The following is a 16,365-nucleotide window of genomic DNA, read 5'->3' on the forward strand; positions in this document are numbered from 1 at the left end:
CTGCTGCCATCCCGGAGCTGCTCCAGGTAAGTGGCGCCAGGCCGAAGCCCACACCCCAACCCCCTGCCCTGAGCCCCCTGCCACACCTCTCCTGCACCCTAATCCCCTTCTCTGAGCCCCTGCTGCATCCAAACGCCCTGCCCTGAGCCCCTGCCACACCCAGCACCCCTCCTGCACCCCAACCCCCTGCCCTGTGCCCCCTGCCGCACCCCTCCTGCACCTCAACCCCCTGCCCTGTGCTGCCTGCCACACTCCGCACCCCCTCCTCCATCCCAGCCCCTTGCCCTGAGCCCCCTCACGCACCCCTGCCCCAGCCCCTACATTCATGGCCCTGCATGCAATTTTCCCACCCACATGTGGCCCTTGGGCCAAAAAGTTTGCCTAGTCCGATTTATAGGAATGCGAAATGCATGCTGGCTAAAATACAGAATATATTACTGACATGTTTTAGAGGATTTATATGATTTTTTTTTTAACTTTCATGCTTCAGATTTCTTACTTAGAAATCTTTTATATTTCCTTTTGGAAATGTGTTGATTTGTTAAATCTGAGATAGCTGGAATTATATCTCAGTAACCAATTAAGTATCATACGTTGATGTTTGGGGCATAGAAGACTAATAACAATGTCATGCCACAAATGGACTCTTTTGCTCCTTATACTTTAGCACTATGTATAATATCTTGTAGAGTCGAAGCTCTTACTAATTTATACAAGTGTCACACAGCATGATATGTAGGAAGAAGGGTATGAAACTACAGCGAAGTTAGAAGTTTTTTTTTTTACATTTGTTTTCTCCCTTATTACCTTTTTCTCTAGTTTCATGTGCTTCCTCCTCCTTGCTCCATTATCCTGCTTACTTGTGTTGCGTTCTCTTACTGCCTCTTCTCTTACTCATTCCCTTTCATAACACACATTTATACTGTTTCCAAGTAAGGATTGCCAACTTTCTAATCACACAAAACTGAACACCCTTGCTCTGCCCTGCCCCTGCTCACTCCATCCCCCCTCCTTCTGTCGCTTGCTCTTCCCCACCCTCACTCACTTTCACCAGGCTGGGGCTGGGGGCTGGGGTGCAGGAGGGGGTGAGGGCTCTGGCTGGGGGTATGGGCGCCGGGGGGGCAGAAATGAGGGGTTCAAGGTGCGGGGGGGGCTTTGGGCTGGGACGGGATGAGGGGCTTGGGGTGCAGGAAGGGGCTCAGGGCTGGGGTAGGGGGTTGGGATGTAGAGGGGTGGTGTGGGCTCTGCTTGGGGATGTGAGTTCCTAGCCAATGGGAGCTGCAGAGCCGGCACTCGAGATGGGAGCAGTGTGTGGAGCCCCCGTAGCCGCTCCTGTGCCTAGGGACCGGATATGCTGGCTGCTTCTGGGAGCTGCATGGAGCCAGGGCAGGCAGGTAGCGTGCCTTGGCCCCACAGTGCCGCCAACTGGACTTTTAGTGGTCTGGTCAGCGGTGCTGACCGGTGCCACCAGGATCCCTTTTGACCGGAAGGTCAAAAACCAGATACCTGGCAACCCTATTCCAAGCTGTATCCCCTTCTTAGTATTAAGCTGTAATTTGGAAAATAATATACGAGAAGAAATGACTTTCAAAAGTATTGCTTTAACTTGGGAGCAGAGAGTGTGTATTGAGTAGGTACATATACACCATATCTTTGTGTTTATAAATGTCCATATGCATCAAAAGATTGACAAACAGCCCAGTGTCAAAATCTGACCCATTTGTGACTGTTATTAATAAAGGTGTCATCAACTTTTTAAAATCTTCTACATTATCTGATTTTATTTTCTGTTATCTTGATTTTTCCTTTTATGGATAAATTCTAAAATCTTTCTTCTGTTTTAATATACAAAAGAAGGTTGGTGGGAGAAGCTGAGGAAGATTCCAGAATGTGTAAGGGGATGGGGTGATGACCTGAAAGAGCATGTGTCTGGCAGCCTTCCTTTCCAAGGTGGTGTGACTAAATTTGATCAGCTTGTATAAAGTTGACTGCTTGTGCCTAGCATGGAGTGCTTTTGAAGTATTAATGCCAACCTGGCTTGCTGTTATAGTGGTAATGTGCCAAACAGGTGCTCAAAACCTGTCTTTATTACAGACCTTGGCTAAACTATTAGGCTCTATTTGACTGATATGCTTTTCAAAAAATAGACTGTACCTTAATTTGGAATGAGCATCAATAAAGTTTAAAAACAGTATTTTAATATATTTGCTTAACCAGTTAGTTGGATGGCTGCTATTGGAGTCCAAATGTATTTATAGTCAGAGAGAGACTTTCTTCCATGTTTAATTTAAATGATTTCAATCAAGACTTCAGTACAGTGCATTAAATTGATTGTGTGTGGAGCATATTTGCATTGTTTGGAAAGCCATTTGTAATTTTAGCAGTTGCAATGAAGAAATTCTACCTTTTTTCTTTACTCCAATGGTAGTACGTAGCATCCAAGTGTGAACTCTTCATTTGCTTGACTGAACTCTGGTTGAGTTTTATGCTTTGATCAATCAGGACAACTGGCTTCCCCAAGGCAGGGACTTAGGCCAAGTATATATTAGAAGATGCTTGCCAGTACTGGTATATTCGCAAACCCTCCTAATTTAGACACGGCTTATACTGGCAAAAAAGGACTTTTGTCAGTATAGCTTATACTGGTTCCCTGTGTGAAATAAGGCATAGCCACAAAAACCTTTGTATGCTGGTAAAAAACACAAGGGCTTTAGCCAGTACTGAAATGTCACCAAAAAATCAATTTAGTATTGACATTACTGTGCTGTCAGAAGTTTCTAATATAGATCTGGCCTTGATGATCATAACCAGAAGATGATATTTAGGATTGCCTCTAAGGATCACACTTTATCTTTCATATTCAGTATCTTTCTGTGGGTATTTTGCAGTATGGCATTATATTGAATCCTCCTAGCTATTGGAGGAAGGTGTCATTCTTATCTGAGTGTAGTGCTATTGAAAATTTGCCATTAAGTGCTTTTGTTGGTGCTTTAAATATCTTCAAGTCTTATAGCTGTTTCTCCTTTCTTTCTGATTGTCTTTTTTTTCTCACCTTTTTTCTACAGTGTATCAAAGAACTTCCCGTGCTGCTTAAGGGTATATCTACACAAAAAACTAGACACCTGAGGCTGGCCTGTGCTAGCTGACTTGGGCTCGCAGGGATCAGGCTGTGGGACTATTTCAGTGCTATGTAGACTTCCAGGCTCAAGCTGGAATCTGAGCACTAGGACCCTGCGAGGTGGGAGGGTTCCAGAGCTTGGACTCCAGCCGGAACTGGGAAGTCTACACTGCAATGAAACAGCCCTACAGCCTGATCCCTGCGAGCCCAAGTCGGCTGGCATGGGCCAGCCGTGGGTGTCTAGTTGCTGTGTAGCTATACCCTAAGAATACCGTATTCCTCTGAACAGTTTAATTTCCACATGTAAGGCTTCCTCTGCTAGCTGAACCAACCTTGAAAATACTAAGTATTATTTTTCTAGCCATTTATTATCTTGTGAAATATTCCTTTTGTAGGTGTACATACAGAACATGTGCATTTGTGTCTGAGCTCCACACTGAATTCTAGTTCAAATACTTTTTCTCACCTGACTGAGCCATTTCTGAATGCTTGCTTTCCTCCTCTTCAGTTGTTGAAGTGCATATCTACTTAAATGATCCATTCTATAAAAGACCTTCTTTGTTAAATTTAAATTGATTTAAAAGTGTCTGCACTTCAGGATAAGTTGTTTACATGGTTCAACTCAATTTAAATTCCTGTTTTTCCTACCCATGCATATAAAAATTGCTCAATCAGGGATATAAACTGGATTGTATTATCTAATGAGGGGAAAATTCTCTTTCACAATCTAACACACTACTTTTCCATGCAAGTCCAAAATAGTATATCTTAGTATTCCAAATATTACTATTTGGTAATCTGTCTCAGGGTGGGCCTGATTGGCCCTGCTCTTTATATCTGAAAAATTAGGATTTGGGTTTTATTTTCAGTGAGGAAACTTAAATTATAATGCTTGGTCTGATTATTGCTGTCATTGCTTGGCATTCTTGTCTAGTCAGTGAGATTTGCATGTTTTTGCTTAATTGTGTGGTTGTTACAGTTGTGAAATTATATGTTGACTCATATTGGCTCCACAAAGATATTTTAATTAGACTTTTATGTTTGTGGCCTTAATGCCAACCACCTGTTTATTTAACTAGGAGAAGAACCACAGAGATACTTGCATCTTATTGTCAGTGGTATTCTGGCAAGAGGCAGTAAATGTTTATGCTTATGCATTGTAGTAAACAAATGATAAAATCTAGTACTGTATACATGCACAAAGACTTAAACTGTTGCTGTCCTCTGATAACATTTCTTTCACTAAGAATCGTGTCTCCTCAAATTTGGTGGCAAAACGTGTGATTGGCAGCAAGTGTTTTGGTTCCATGGTGCTGGATAGAACAATTTTTGTGGAGCTCCATGCCTTATGTGCCCTTAGAACACAGACCCATTTGCTGAGCCTTCTCCTTTCCTATGCAGGAGTAGTTGAAAAGTGGCTTTTTGGGGAAGTATGAAAAGATAGTGGTAGGGAGGTATGATAGCTATTCAAAATAAGTGAAAACATTTAAATAAAGTTACTGTATAGAAAGCTATTTGTATTAATAAGTACTTTGTAATCTGCATATATTTTTATATACTAAATGTTCCACTCTTATGTCTGCAAGTGTTTCCATGAAGTGGTTCTTTGGGTGTAGAGGGTTGCATGCATTGCTTTAGAGAATATAATAAAACCATATCAGCTAGCATGTGGGTAGACCTCTGTTCTAGCAACTTCTGTTCTATCTTTTGCATTAAGCGGTTTTTATATACGAGAGAGGGAAGTTTGACAGTTCAGGTTTTTTCACCTTTCACAAGAATGTGCAATGGGAATGGAAACGAAATTTCACACTGTCTGACTTCTATAATCATATTTCATTGTTTTGTTTTAAAAGGTACAGTTGGCCTAGGAAAGTAAAACTTTCTAATAAATGGAATTTTCAGGCTTGGGAACTGTTAGGCTGTAAGATGAAACAGCGCTTGTTTTTATCACGGTTGTGTCTTGATTCTTTTCTTGTTTCCCTAAAATGGAGATTTTAATCAAATATGGCATTCTAAATAAAAAAGGAGCTTTTTCTGTATGACAGTTTGTGCAGTAAATGATGTACTGTGTTCTCCAGTTCTAAGTGCTAAAATATACTTTTAGTGGGTATGGCAGATAAATTTTTAATTAACTCCAATATAGTTCAGAAAACTGCAGCTGTTTCATAATTCTTTTGTTATAGAGTTGTGTTCACTTTTCAGGTTTTCCACTTCAGCATAGTGATGATGAATCAAGTAGTGACGAAACAAGCAATCGATCCAGTCCCACACTAAGGAGACGGCGTGCAAAGAAGAGGCTAGTCTCCAACTCTGAATCTGAGGGCGGGACACCTAACGAACAGGACACTGAACCTCCCAAAGAACAGCGACACAAACGCCAATTCAGTAGTGGCCTGAACAGATGCATTATACTGGCTTTGGTGATAGCAATCAGCATGGGATTTGGACACTTCTATGGTAAGTACATGAAATTTGAGTTGAATTACATAACTGACAGGTGGTGTACAAAATGTACATTTGACATACCAGTATATTGTGATTCAGATTTTTCATTCAACATATTTATTCATGTCATAGGCTCCTTAGACACAATGGGTGTTTTTTCTATTATTCCTTCAGAAGTACAGATTGTACTAACAAGTAACTTTGATTTCTAAATGTTTTGTCCAATACTTTCTTAAGTCATATGACACAAGCTTATGGCACTGTTAAGTTAAATATAAATCATATTAATATAACTTTGAAGTCTCTACCTTATCCTTACATTAGGTGTTCTTCTTTCTTCTTTTAGCTTTTATCATGTTTGATATTGCAGAAAGGAAATGTCTTGCTGTGTTCGTAAAGCACCGTGTACATTTACTTCACTAAATTACTAGCAGGGAACCTAGAACTCTGTTTGCAACAGAAAAAGGCAGAATTTGCATTTTTACAGACAATCTTTAGTTTTTACATTTTGTGAAAAAATAAAATCATATGCTGTGGAACTCCAATTATCTGACCTAATTGGGACCAGGGCCAGATAGGATAATTAGGAGAATGAGGAGATCCCTGTCTGTCAGCACCAAGAAGCGGCGGAGCTCCAGCTGTCATCTTAAAAATTGTAAATATATCAATAAAACATTGTGTTCAACTGATACTTATATATATTGTGGCTAGGGAAACTAAAGTTCAGCATTTCGTTTTTATCATGGAAAAACTTGAATTTTTATGTTTTTTGTTTTGTTTTGTTTTTGGTTCTTTGTTTTTTTTGTTTTTGATCAGAGGATTTGTTTTTGTAACAGAAAACTAGGATCCCTGCTTATTAATAGTAATACTTTGGACTTATTCACCTTTTTAATCCTTTACTTTTCTATTGTTAGTCTTGTGGTAACCCTTATTGTTGCTGGCAAGATAACGGAAGACGTTTCTGGCCTTCATCCGGTGATTCCTCAGTTGCTGAATGAGAGAACTAGATATACTTTTATTGAACAATTCAGAATCTCTCTTTTTACATTTTGTCTGGAGGGCAAAATATTAAGTAGCACTTGAAAATGTACCATAACTCTCAATGCAATTTCTCAGTGTATTGATGGAATCCAGTGCAGGAGCAGCTTCTCTCTGGCTTCTTAGTACAGTGTCTAAAGTTGATTCTTTTCTGTCCGATTTCAAATCTGAGCAGTAGAGGAACACCAGAATAGATGGTAACTACCTGTGTTATCAAAATAGCTAAGTGCAGAGCTCAACAGCTTTCCATATCTGCCTAGCACAATGGAGACCCAATCCTGGTCATGGCTTTTGGGTGCTATTAATATAAATAATAGAGTAATGGGGACTTTCATTTTATATTCATTCTATGATATTTGTAGTCTGTCATGAAAATATGATGCCGCACTAAAGTAATCTATTGATTCAGTTTCAAAATGGGAATGTACATTATCTTTTTTATTAGATTTGATTTTGATTAGTAAATTTTAACATTTAGCATAAACCTTTCAAAATTAATTTACCCTTGAACATTTTTTTTTTTTTTTTTTTTGTTCTCAGGTAAACCTGAAGGTAAGAAATAGTGAGTGCCATGTGGAGGATCCTGTGCTTGCAATCAGATTGATTTAAAAAATATATATAGTTGTGTAATCAAGGCTTCACAGTTACTACTATGTTCAGGATTATATGATTCAGCTATATAAAATACTCCTGCATAGAGCTTGCAGGCCTTTTCAGCTATTTAACAGAAAAACAAATGTACAGTGTCTGTTGGTATGATTGAGGCAGTGTGGTCCAGTGGAAACCTAGGTTCCTTTCCAGTCAGTCCAGCCTTCTGCTTTCACAGCTTGGGCAAGTCACTTCATACCGCTCTTCAGTTTCTCCAGCCATAAGATGAGGCGTATGATATCTACCTACCTTTTATAAAGGATTTTGAGATGTATGGATAAAAAGCAATGACTGTTATTATTATTTATATAGTAAAGACCATATTTTCAAATATTTCTACTTTTCCCTCATTGAATCCATTGTTTTAGATAGAAGTTGTCATTGATGAGAGATTTTTCTCTTATCCAGCAGAAAGGAGGCCATTTTTTAAAAGTGAAAGCTCCTCATGCTCACATAGTTTAACTAAACCACTCCTCCAGTGTTTCTGCCTCCGCAGAGTGGGAAATGTTTACTCTTTTGCTCACTCTGAAAAGGGTTTTGCAAAGAATTCCTTTTCTCTAGGACTTAAGCATTTGGACTGGAGAGCAGCACTTCACAACATCCTTTTAATGTCAGGTTAATTGTAGTTCGAGAGGGTCACTTTTGTTTCTAGCCACATAGTCACTTCTCTGTTTGAAGTTGACTGATTTTGTGCTAGTTCACTGTTTTATTACTTGTTCTGTGTGGCTTGTTGTCACTACTATCTACTCCGCTGGAATTATAATTTCTAGAGAAGTGAACTAACACAAGAGAGTGGCAAACTAGTTTTCTTGCAATTGTAGTTTCTCCTAGAATGAAGCAATTGTTCGAACAGAACTCATAAATTCATATTGGGACAGGAGGAATATTCTGTATATGCTTGGTTTAAGATGGGATTCTCTTATCTTTAAGTCAGGACACAGGAGAATGTTAAATGAGGTTAAAATGTCACAATAATTACCTCAATAGTTGTTTGTTTCTTTAAATTGTAATAATAATAAAACATGAAAGGAGGAGCTTTGTTTCAAAAAAGAAACTCTACATGCATTCCACTGGATTGGACAGAAATATCCCATACTTTGTTACTTTGGTCCAGAACAATGGATCCAATGCAGAAAATGTAAAAGCAAAAACAAAAAAAACCCTAATATTGTCCTTTGGACTTTTTATTTATTAACTAAGCTAACATCAAAGTCAGCATGCACAAATTCTATATTTTGTATGTGCATTGAGACTTTCAGGCAAAAGGGAGTGCAGAAGAATGCTAATTACTAAAGAAAATCTTGTATTACTTAATAGTGACTTTGTAGCTAGTAGAGTGAAGTGAAGGCATATATTGGAAAAACATGGGGAAAAAGTAACATCTGTCAGACACTTGAAAGATGGGATCATGGATATTTAATGAGCATGTGCTCAATTCTGTCGCCTTCGCTTTTGCAAGTAAGGATTGCAAGATTGGGCCCTATGTGAAGCTATTCAGATTGCTTTATAACCTGTTTAAGAATTGTGTGTGTATGGGGTATTTGGTTTACTTTTGGGGGGTTTTTGTTTTGCATGAATCTTAAAATAGCATGCAAATATCCAGGTAATTATTAATATAGTATTACTTGACAATGTGAAGCTATAATTTCAAAACATCTGTAATGTGGATTTGTTTCATTTCTTTTATTGTGGCTGTTTTTCATTTTATTAAAAATACTCACTTAAATGTACATGTAACATTTGCTACATAGCTTCTCATTTATTATATTTAAATATAGATATTTTCTAGTTAATGTCATTCCATCTGTTTAGCATTAAAAAAATTGTTTGCTTTTATCCAAACACATAAGTATAGCAAAGTTGCTTGTACGAATGAGTTTGAAATAGTTGCTGCAAACTACAGAATTGGTATATAAAAATAAGACTATATAATTATAAAACTAAACAGAACAAGTGTACCATACAGTGAAATACAATATCAGAATGTTCCTTCATTTGCCAGGAAACTAAATACATCATCTGATAGGTCATTTCCATCTCTAACTACTAAGAGTTAAACTAACAGATGAAAGTTTTGTCTTTGTAGGTACAATTCAGATCCAGAAACGTCAACAATTGGTAGAAAAGACACATGAAGATGAACTAAATGGTATGAAAGATAACCTTTACCAGTGCCAACGAGAGCAAGGAGTTAAAGCAGACTATAAGGTAGGGGTAGGTGTGATCTTTTCATTACAATTCATTGGGGAATATTATCTCCTCATGAGAGGTGTGTACCTTGCATTAGTGTTGAATCTGTTATTTTTATATATTGAGAGGATGCTTTATCCCTAAAAAACAATGGAATCCACTCTTTCCTACAGGTTTCAGAGTAGCAGACGTATTGGTCTGTATCTGCAAACAGAAAAGGAGTACTTGTGGCACCTTGGAGACTAACAAATTTATTTGAGCATAAGCTTTTGTGAGCTACAGTTCACTTCATCGGATGCATTCAGTGGAAAATACATTGGGGAGATTTTATATACACAGAGAACATGAAACAATGAGTGTTATCATACACACTGTAACAAGGGTGATTAGCGACGGTGAGCTATTACCAGCAGGAGAGCAGGGGTGAGGAGGAACCTTTTGTAGTGATAATCAAGATAGGCCATTTCCAGCAGTTGACAAGAATGTCTGAGGAACAGTGGGGAGGGGGGAGATAAACATGGGGAAATAGTTTTACTTTGTGTAATGACCCATCCACTCCCAATCTTTATTCAAGCCTAAATTAATTGTATCCAGTTTGCAAATTAATTCCAATTCAGCAGTCTCTCATTGGAGTCTGTTTATGAAATTTTTTTGTTCCAGAATTGCCACTTTTAGGTCTGTAATCGAGTGACCAAAGAGACTGAAGTGTTCTCCGACTGGTTTTTGAATGTTATAATACTTGACATCTGATTTGTGTCCATTTATTCTTTTACGTAGAGACTGTCCAGTTTCGCCAATGTACATGGCAGAGTGGCATTGCTAGTACAAGATGGCATATATCACATTGGTAGATGTGCAGGTGAACGAGCCTCCGATAATGTGGCTGATGTGATTGGGCCCTATGATGGTGTCCCCTGAATAGATATGTGGACAGAGTTGGCAACGGGCTTTGTTGCAAGGATAGGTTCCTGGATTAGTGTTTTTGTTGTGTGGTGTGTAGTTGCTGGTGAGTATTTGCTTCAGGTTGGGGGGCTGTCTGTAAGCAAGGACTAGCCTGTCTCCCAAGATCTGTGAGAGTGATGGGTCGTCCTTCAGAATAGGTTGTAGATCTTTCATGATGCCCTGGAGAGGTTTAGTTAGGGGCTGAAGGTGATGGCTAGTGGCGTTCTGTTATTTTCTATGTTGGGCCTGTCCTGTAGTAGGTAACTTCTGGGTACTCTTCTGGCTCCGTCAATCTGTTTCTTCACTTCAGTAGGTGGGTATTGTAGTTGTAAGAACGCTTGATAGTCAGTGTGTCTCTAATATGAACAAGAGACTGTTAGGCAGCTCTCCAACACCACTTTCTACAAGCCATTACCCTCTGATCCCACTGAGGGTTACCAAAAGAAACTATGCCATTATCTTCAGCCCTCAACTAAAACCTTTTAAACGCATCATAAGGGATCTACAACCTATCCTGAAGGACAACCCATCACTCTCACAGATCTTGGGAGACAGGCCAGTCCTTGCTTACAGACAGCCCCCCAACCTGAAGCAAATACTCACCAGCAACCACACACCACACAACAAAAACACTAACCCAGGAACCTATCCTTGCAACAAAGCCCGTTGCCAGCTCTGTCCACATATCTATTCAGGGGACACCATCATAGGGCCCAATCACATCAGCCACATTATTGGAGGCTCGTTCACCTGCACATCTACCAATGTGATATATGCCATCTTGTGCTAGCAATGCCACTCTGCCATGTACATTGGCGAAACTGGACAGTCTCTACGTAAAAGAATAAATGGACACAAATCAGATGTCAAGTATTATAACATTCAAAAACCAGTTGGAGAACACTTCAATCTCTCTGGTCACTCGATCACAGATCTTAAAGTGGCTATACTTCAACAAAAAAGCTTCAAAAACAGACTCCAACGAGAGACTGCTGAATTGGAATTAATTTGCAAACTGGATACAATTAATTTAGGCTTGAATAAAGATTGGGAGTGGATGGGTCATTACACAAAGTAAAACTATTTCCCCATGTTTATTCCCCTCCTTCCCCCCCCCCCCCCACTGTTCCTCAGACATTCTTGTCAAGTGCTGGAAATGGCCCATCTTGATTATCACTACAAAAGGTTCTCCTGCCCCCCCCCCCCCGCAGCCCTGCTCTCCTGCTGGTAATAGCTCACCTTAAATGATCACTCTCGTTACAGGGTGTATGGTAACACCCATTGTTTCATGTTCTCTGTGTATATAAAATCTCCCCAACTGTATTTTCCATTACATGCATCCGATGAAGTGAGCTGTAGCTCACGAAAGCTTATGCTCTAATAAATTTGTTAGTTAGTCTCTAAGGTGCCGCAAGTACTACTTTTCTTTTCTACAGATAACTCGGCTATATTTTTTTATTGGACCTTTATTTGCCTTTTAATTTACGTCTCAACAGTACACATGTATAATGCATATTTTTCTTTATTAAATTCTCTTAAATTCATGCATAACATTATTGTAAATTATATAGTGAAAAGTTTTTTTTTAACCTATTGCCAAAAACTTCATAATTTGATCAAATTTTAAGAGTAAAATAGTTTTTTGAAGTAACATAGGAGTCACTGAGGGCAGAATTCAGTTAGCAGTATATTGATTACAGGTGATGATGCATGGAACAGAAATAATGTGGGCTCTAAGAGCCCAGTTGGGATACATTTTTTTTGTAAAGTTAACAGCCCTACATTTTATTTGTAAACTGAGCAAACCTGAAATGGAATCAGTAAGACACAATAAACATGGGATCATACAGTGCCATTTTTAATTCCTCACCCTGTTTTGGGTAAGGGGAGAGCAGGGTTTGATTTCCTTGTTCCCTACTCTAGCATCTCTTGAGTAGGTGGATGAGGAAAGTAACCAGAAGATGTGGTTGGAATAATATTGACCCCTTTGAGCCATTTGCCAATTGCATTTACATCCTGGGGATCTGGTTAGACTTTCCACATCTATTAGAAGAACAGGTAGCAGCAACAGTTAGGCTGATTTTTTTTCATTATCACACAGCCATAAAATTGTGAGCAATTTTTTGGATGTCGACCTTGAGGTTATTTATCCCTTTGTCACCCTGACAGAGCACTGTAGTGTGTTTTGCATGGGATTACATTTTAAAACCAGCCAGAGATGGAAGCTGTTGCAGAATTCAGCAATCTGCTTAAGTGGTTGTTCTTCTTGTGAGCACATTAACCTCTATGATCTGTAATGTCTGCCTATTGGTTGAAGTTGACTTCAAGATATTGGTTATTCTTTGAGTGATGGCCGTTATGGGTATTCACCATGGGTGCATATGCACTCCACGTGCCTGAGACTTGACAGTATTTCATCAGAACTGCTTAAGAGTGGAGGCCTGGATTTCCAACTCTCTGCTCCTTTGTGATATATACTCTGGCAACCCAGAGGAAAAATTCCAAGCTGCTCCTTTGCAAATGCTATCCTCCCTCTGAGTCCTTCTGTCATCAAAGGCCCTGTGAGCCTCCTAGGAAGCATCAGAGGGTACACTCTTTGGATAGCTGGAGAGTGTTAAGTTTCTGTTTACAAAAGATAAGGCCTTTTAGAAAGTCCCTGAGGCTATTTGTATCCATCTCTGAAAGAATGAAAAGAGAAGCGATTTCCTTGCAGAGACTCTTGAAATAGATTTTGGGGTTTAGTCTCATCTGCTATGAGCTTATGGCCCTTCCCCTCAGTGTCGGGATCCACTCAGCCAGAACACAAGCTGCCTCAGTGGCTTCCCTGTAGGGAGTTCCCCTCTCAAAACTAGGTTGAGTGGCTACTTGGGACTCCATTCACACCTTTACTAGGCATTACACCTCCTTTGGTTCACCAGTCCTAGAATCTGTGGTCTTCCTTTCTTCCTTGCAGCTTCCCCTCCACAGTGAGTACTACTTGGGAGTCACCCAAGCTGCCCCTTTATGTTCTCAGTGGCATAGGGCATGGGTGCTGCCAAACACCACTACTGAAAAATCTTCTGGTCTCAGGCACATGGAGGACATGCAGTAGAACCTCAGAGTTATGAACTGATCAGTCAACCACACACCTCCTTTGTAACTGGAAGTACACAATCAGGCAGCAGCACATACAAAAAATAAAAAGCAAATACAGTACAATACTGTGTTGAACATAAACTACTAAAAAATAAAGGTAAAAGCATTTTTCTTCTGCATAGTAAAATTTCAAAGCTGTATTAAGTCAATGTTCAGTTGTAAATTTTTGAAAGAACAACCATAACATTTTGTTCAGAGTTACGAACATTTCAGATTTCAGAGTAGCAGCCGTGTTAGTCTGTATTCGCAAAAAGAAAAGGAGTACTTGTGGCACCTTAGAGACTAAATAAACAAGTACTCCTTTTCTTTTTGCGAACATTTCAGAGTTATGAATAACCTCCATTCCTGAGGCGTTGATAACTCTGATGTTCTACTGTACGCACCCACAATGAAAACCTGTAAGGGATCGCACATCTTGAAGTACTCCAGTTACTATAAGGCAAGTAACCTCCATTTTTAATATCTAGAACTCTGTACTTTCTGAAAAACAGGCCCCGGAAGTATTGCCAAAATGAAACATCTTTTAAATAATGTTTAACTTAACTACGCATCCAAAGATAAAGTCAACACAATATTATGCTTCAGTATATGAGCTTATTCTTGCAGTTGTTAGGAAGAATTTGTACCCCAATACCAGATGGAGCATTGCATAGTTAGATACAGGTGTCTGGGTTTCCTGAAACAGATTGTGGATGTTTTCGCCTTCCTCTGAAGCATCAAGCACTTAAGGCTAATATTATGTCACGGAGGTCATGGAAGGTCCAGAGACCTTCGTGACATTTTCTGCATCAGCCCCAGGGAGGTGGGGCTGGAGCTGTCAGTTGGGGACCCTGCAGCTTGCAGCAGCCGTGGGTGGTGGCAGAGACCCTGGAGCTGCAGCAGCAGTGGGAGCAGATCCCCCTCCGTGCCCTTTTGTCAAGTTATTTTTAGTAAAAAATCAGGGAAGGTCACAGGCTTCTGTGAATTTTTGTTTATTGCCCATGGCCTGTCTGTGACTTTTACTAAAAATAACTGTGACAAAATCTTAGCCTTAAGCATAGGCCATTCCTAGAATCAGGATACCAGACTTGATGGACCAATAATCATTCCAGTATACCAAGTGTTTTAGACGGTTATTCAGTGTACTGTATGTGCTAGAATCACACTCATGCTTTGTGACTAGTTGGATGATGCTATGAATTCTTAATCTTTTACCTTTTTCAAACTTAAATTGTATGAATTCCAAGATTAATAAATTTGCTTGTTTGCTTTTTGCTTGTTTAGTCACTAAAACAAGACCTTACAACATGTCTGATCTCTACTGAGGTGGAAAAAAAATCATTTGAATCTCAGAAAATAAGTCTTACTACAGAAAACCAGCGCTTAAGGGTATCTCTGGAGAGGGAAGAAAAAACTTTGGACTTGCTGCAGGAAGAGTTAAGGAAGCTGAGAGAACAAATTAGAAACTTAGAAGATAAAGGTATTAGTACAGAGTCAGTTGTCATGGAAAATAAAAAACTTAAGGTATATTTGGAAGAGGAAAAGCAGAAAATACACAACTTCCTTAAGCAAAAGGAGACACTTTTTGCAGAAGCACAAATGTTGAGGAGAGAACTAGACAAAGAACGGCAGATAACTAAAGTTCTAAGAGAAGAACTGGAGCAGTTAAGTTCTCATCAGATACCCGGCAACACAGACAATACATTAAGGGAGAACGAAGAAATAGAAACTTTGCGGGGAAGACTAACAGAGCTGGAAAAGAAGCTAAACTTTGAACAACAACGCTCTGATTTGTGGGAAAAACTGTATGTTGAAGTGAAGGACCAAACCGAAAAACAGGAAACTAATAAAAAAGGACAAGAGAAAGATGGAAAAGGAACAAGACAGACCAAAAAGAAGTCCAAAGAATCATTTTTTGGCTCAGTTAAAGAAACTTTTGATGCCATGAAGAATTCCACAAAGGAGTTTGTAAGACACCATAAAGAAAAGATTAAACAGGCTAAAGAAGCAGTGAAAGAAAACCTGAAAAAATTCTCTGATTCTGTGAAGTCCACATTCAGACACTTCAAAGACACAACTAAAAACATCTTTGATGAAAAGAAGAAGTCTGGTGATAAAAGATATGAGGCAAACAAAAAAGGTAAAACTGTTTTTCGGGAATATAATACTCATGAGAATCCTTCTAAGCATACACACTATAGAGGGCCTAGCATGAAAAAAGAATTCAGAGAAGGAAGAAAACAGAGATTGACTCCCTTTACATTTGAAAAAGATAGTAATTCACAGAAATGCATCAATAACCCAGAATGTAACCGAAAACGTCACTCTGTCCTAAAGGGCTGCTCTGGTATTTTTGAATGCGCTCATCAGGAATTTATTAGCCTGTTTAACAAAGTACTGGACCCTATTAGGGCTGAAGAATTTAATCAGTTAATTCAAAAATATTTGCAGCAAGAAGTAGATAGTTTCCAGCACTGGAGAGAACTAGAGAATTTCATCAATAAGTTTTTCCGTAATGGGATCTTTATACATGACCAGATGCTGTTCACGGACTTTGTTAGTGATGTTAAGGATTATCTTGAGGACATGAAGGAGTATCAAAGTGACCATGAAGGGATGTTTGAGGATTTGGATAAATACATCTACAGATACTACTTTCATTATGATAATTCACCTCAGTATGGACCCAGGTTGGTTTTTATGTAATGTTTCCTGAATTAAAATACAGTTTTTAAGGACACCAAAGGAATTAGTATCATTGTTACAAGTGACCTTTTAACCCTAAGATGAATGTGGTGGGATGTCTCATGGGGACAGATTTTATTGGCTATTGAGGCAAGTGACATTAGCACAGATTCCACTGTATCTTT

At 39.1% G+C, this 16,365-nt stretch overlaps 1 protein-coding gene across 12 annotated transcripts in view; it reads left to right on the top strand.

The window, feature by feature from the left end:
- Window positions 1-16,365, top strand: part of CCPG1 (cell cycle progression 1) — a 62,734-nt gene that overhangs the window by 43,922 nt on the left and 2,447 nt on the right. For 6 of the 12 annotated variants that reach the window (XM_038417980.2, XM_038417982.2, XM_038417977.2 and 3 more), the window contains exons 6-8: window positions 5,321-5,575; window positions 9,336-9,457; window positions 14,780-16,185. In XM_038417980.2, the coding sequence (XP_038273908.1) occupies window positions 5,321-5,575; window positions 9,336-9,457; window positions 14,780-16,185 (1,783 nt within the window). Of the gene's footprint in view, window positions 1-1,854; window positions 1,951-5,320; window positions 5,576-7,141; window positions 7,154-9,335; window positions 9,458-14,779; window positions 16,186-16,365 lie in introns of all 12 variants that reach the window. The other 6 variants (XM_043493372.1, XM_038417966.2, XM_043493370.1 and 3 more) reach the window with 3 other exon arrangements.

Source organism: Dermochelys coriacea, chromosome 10 (assembly GCF_009764565.3).
Source record: "Dermochelys coriacea isolate rDerCor1 chromosome 10, rDerCor1.pri.v4, whole genome shotgun sequence".
Lineage (NCBI taxonomy): Eukaryota > Metazoa > Chordata > Testudines > Dermochelyidae > Dermochelys > Dermochelys coriacea.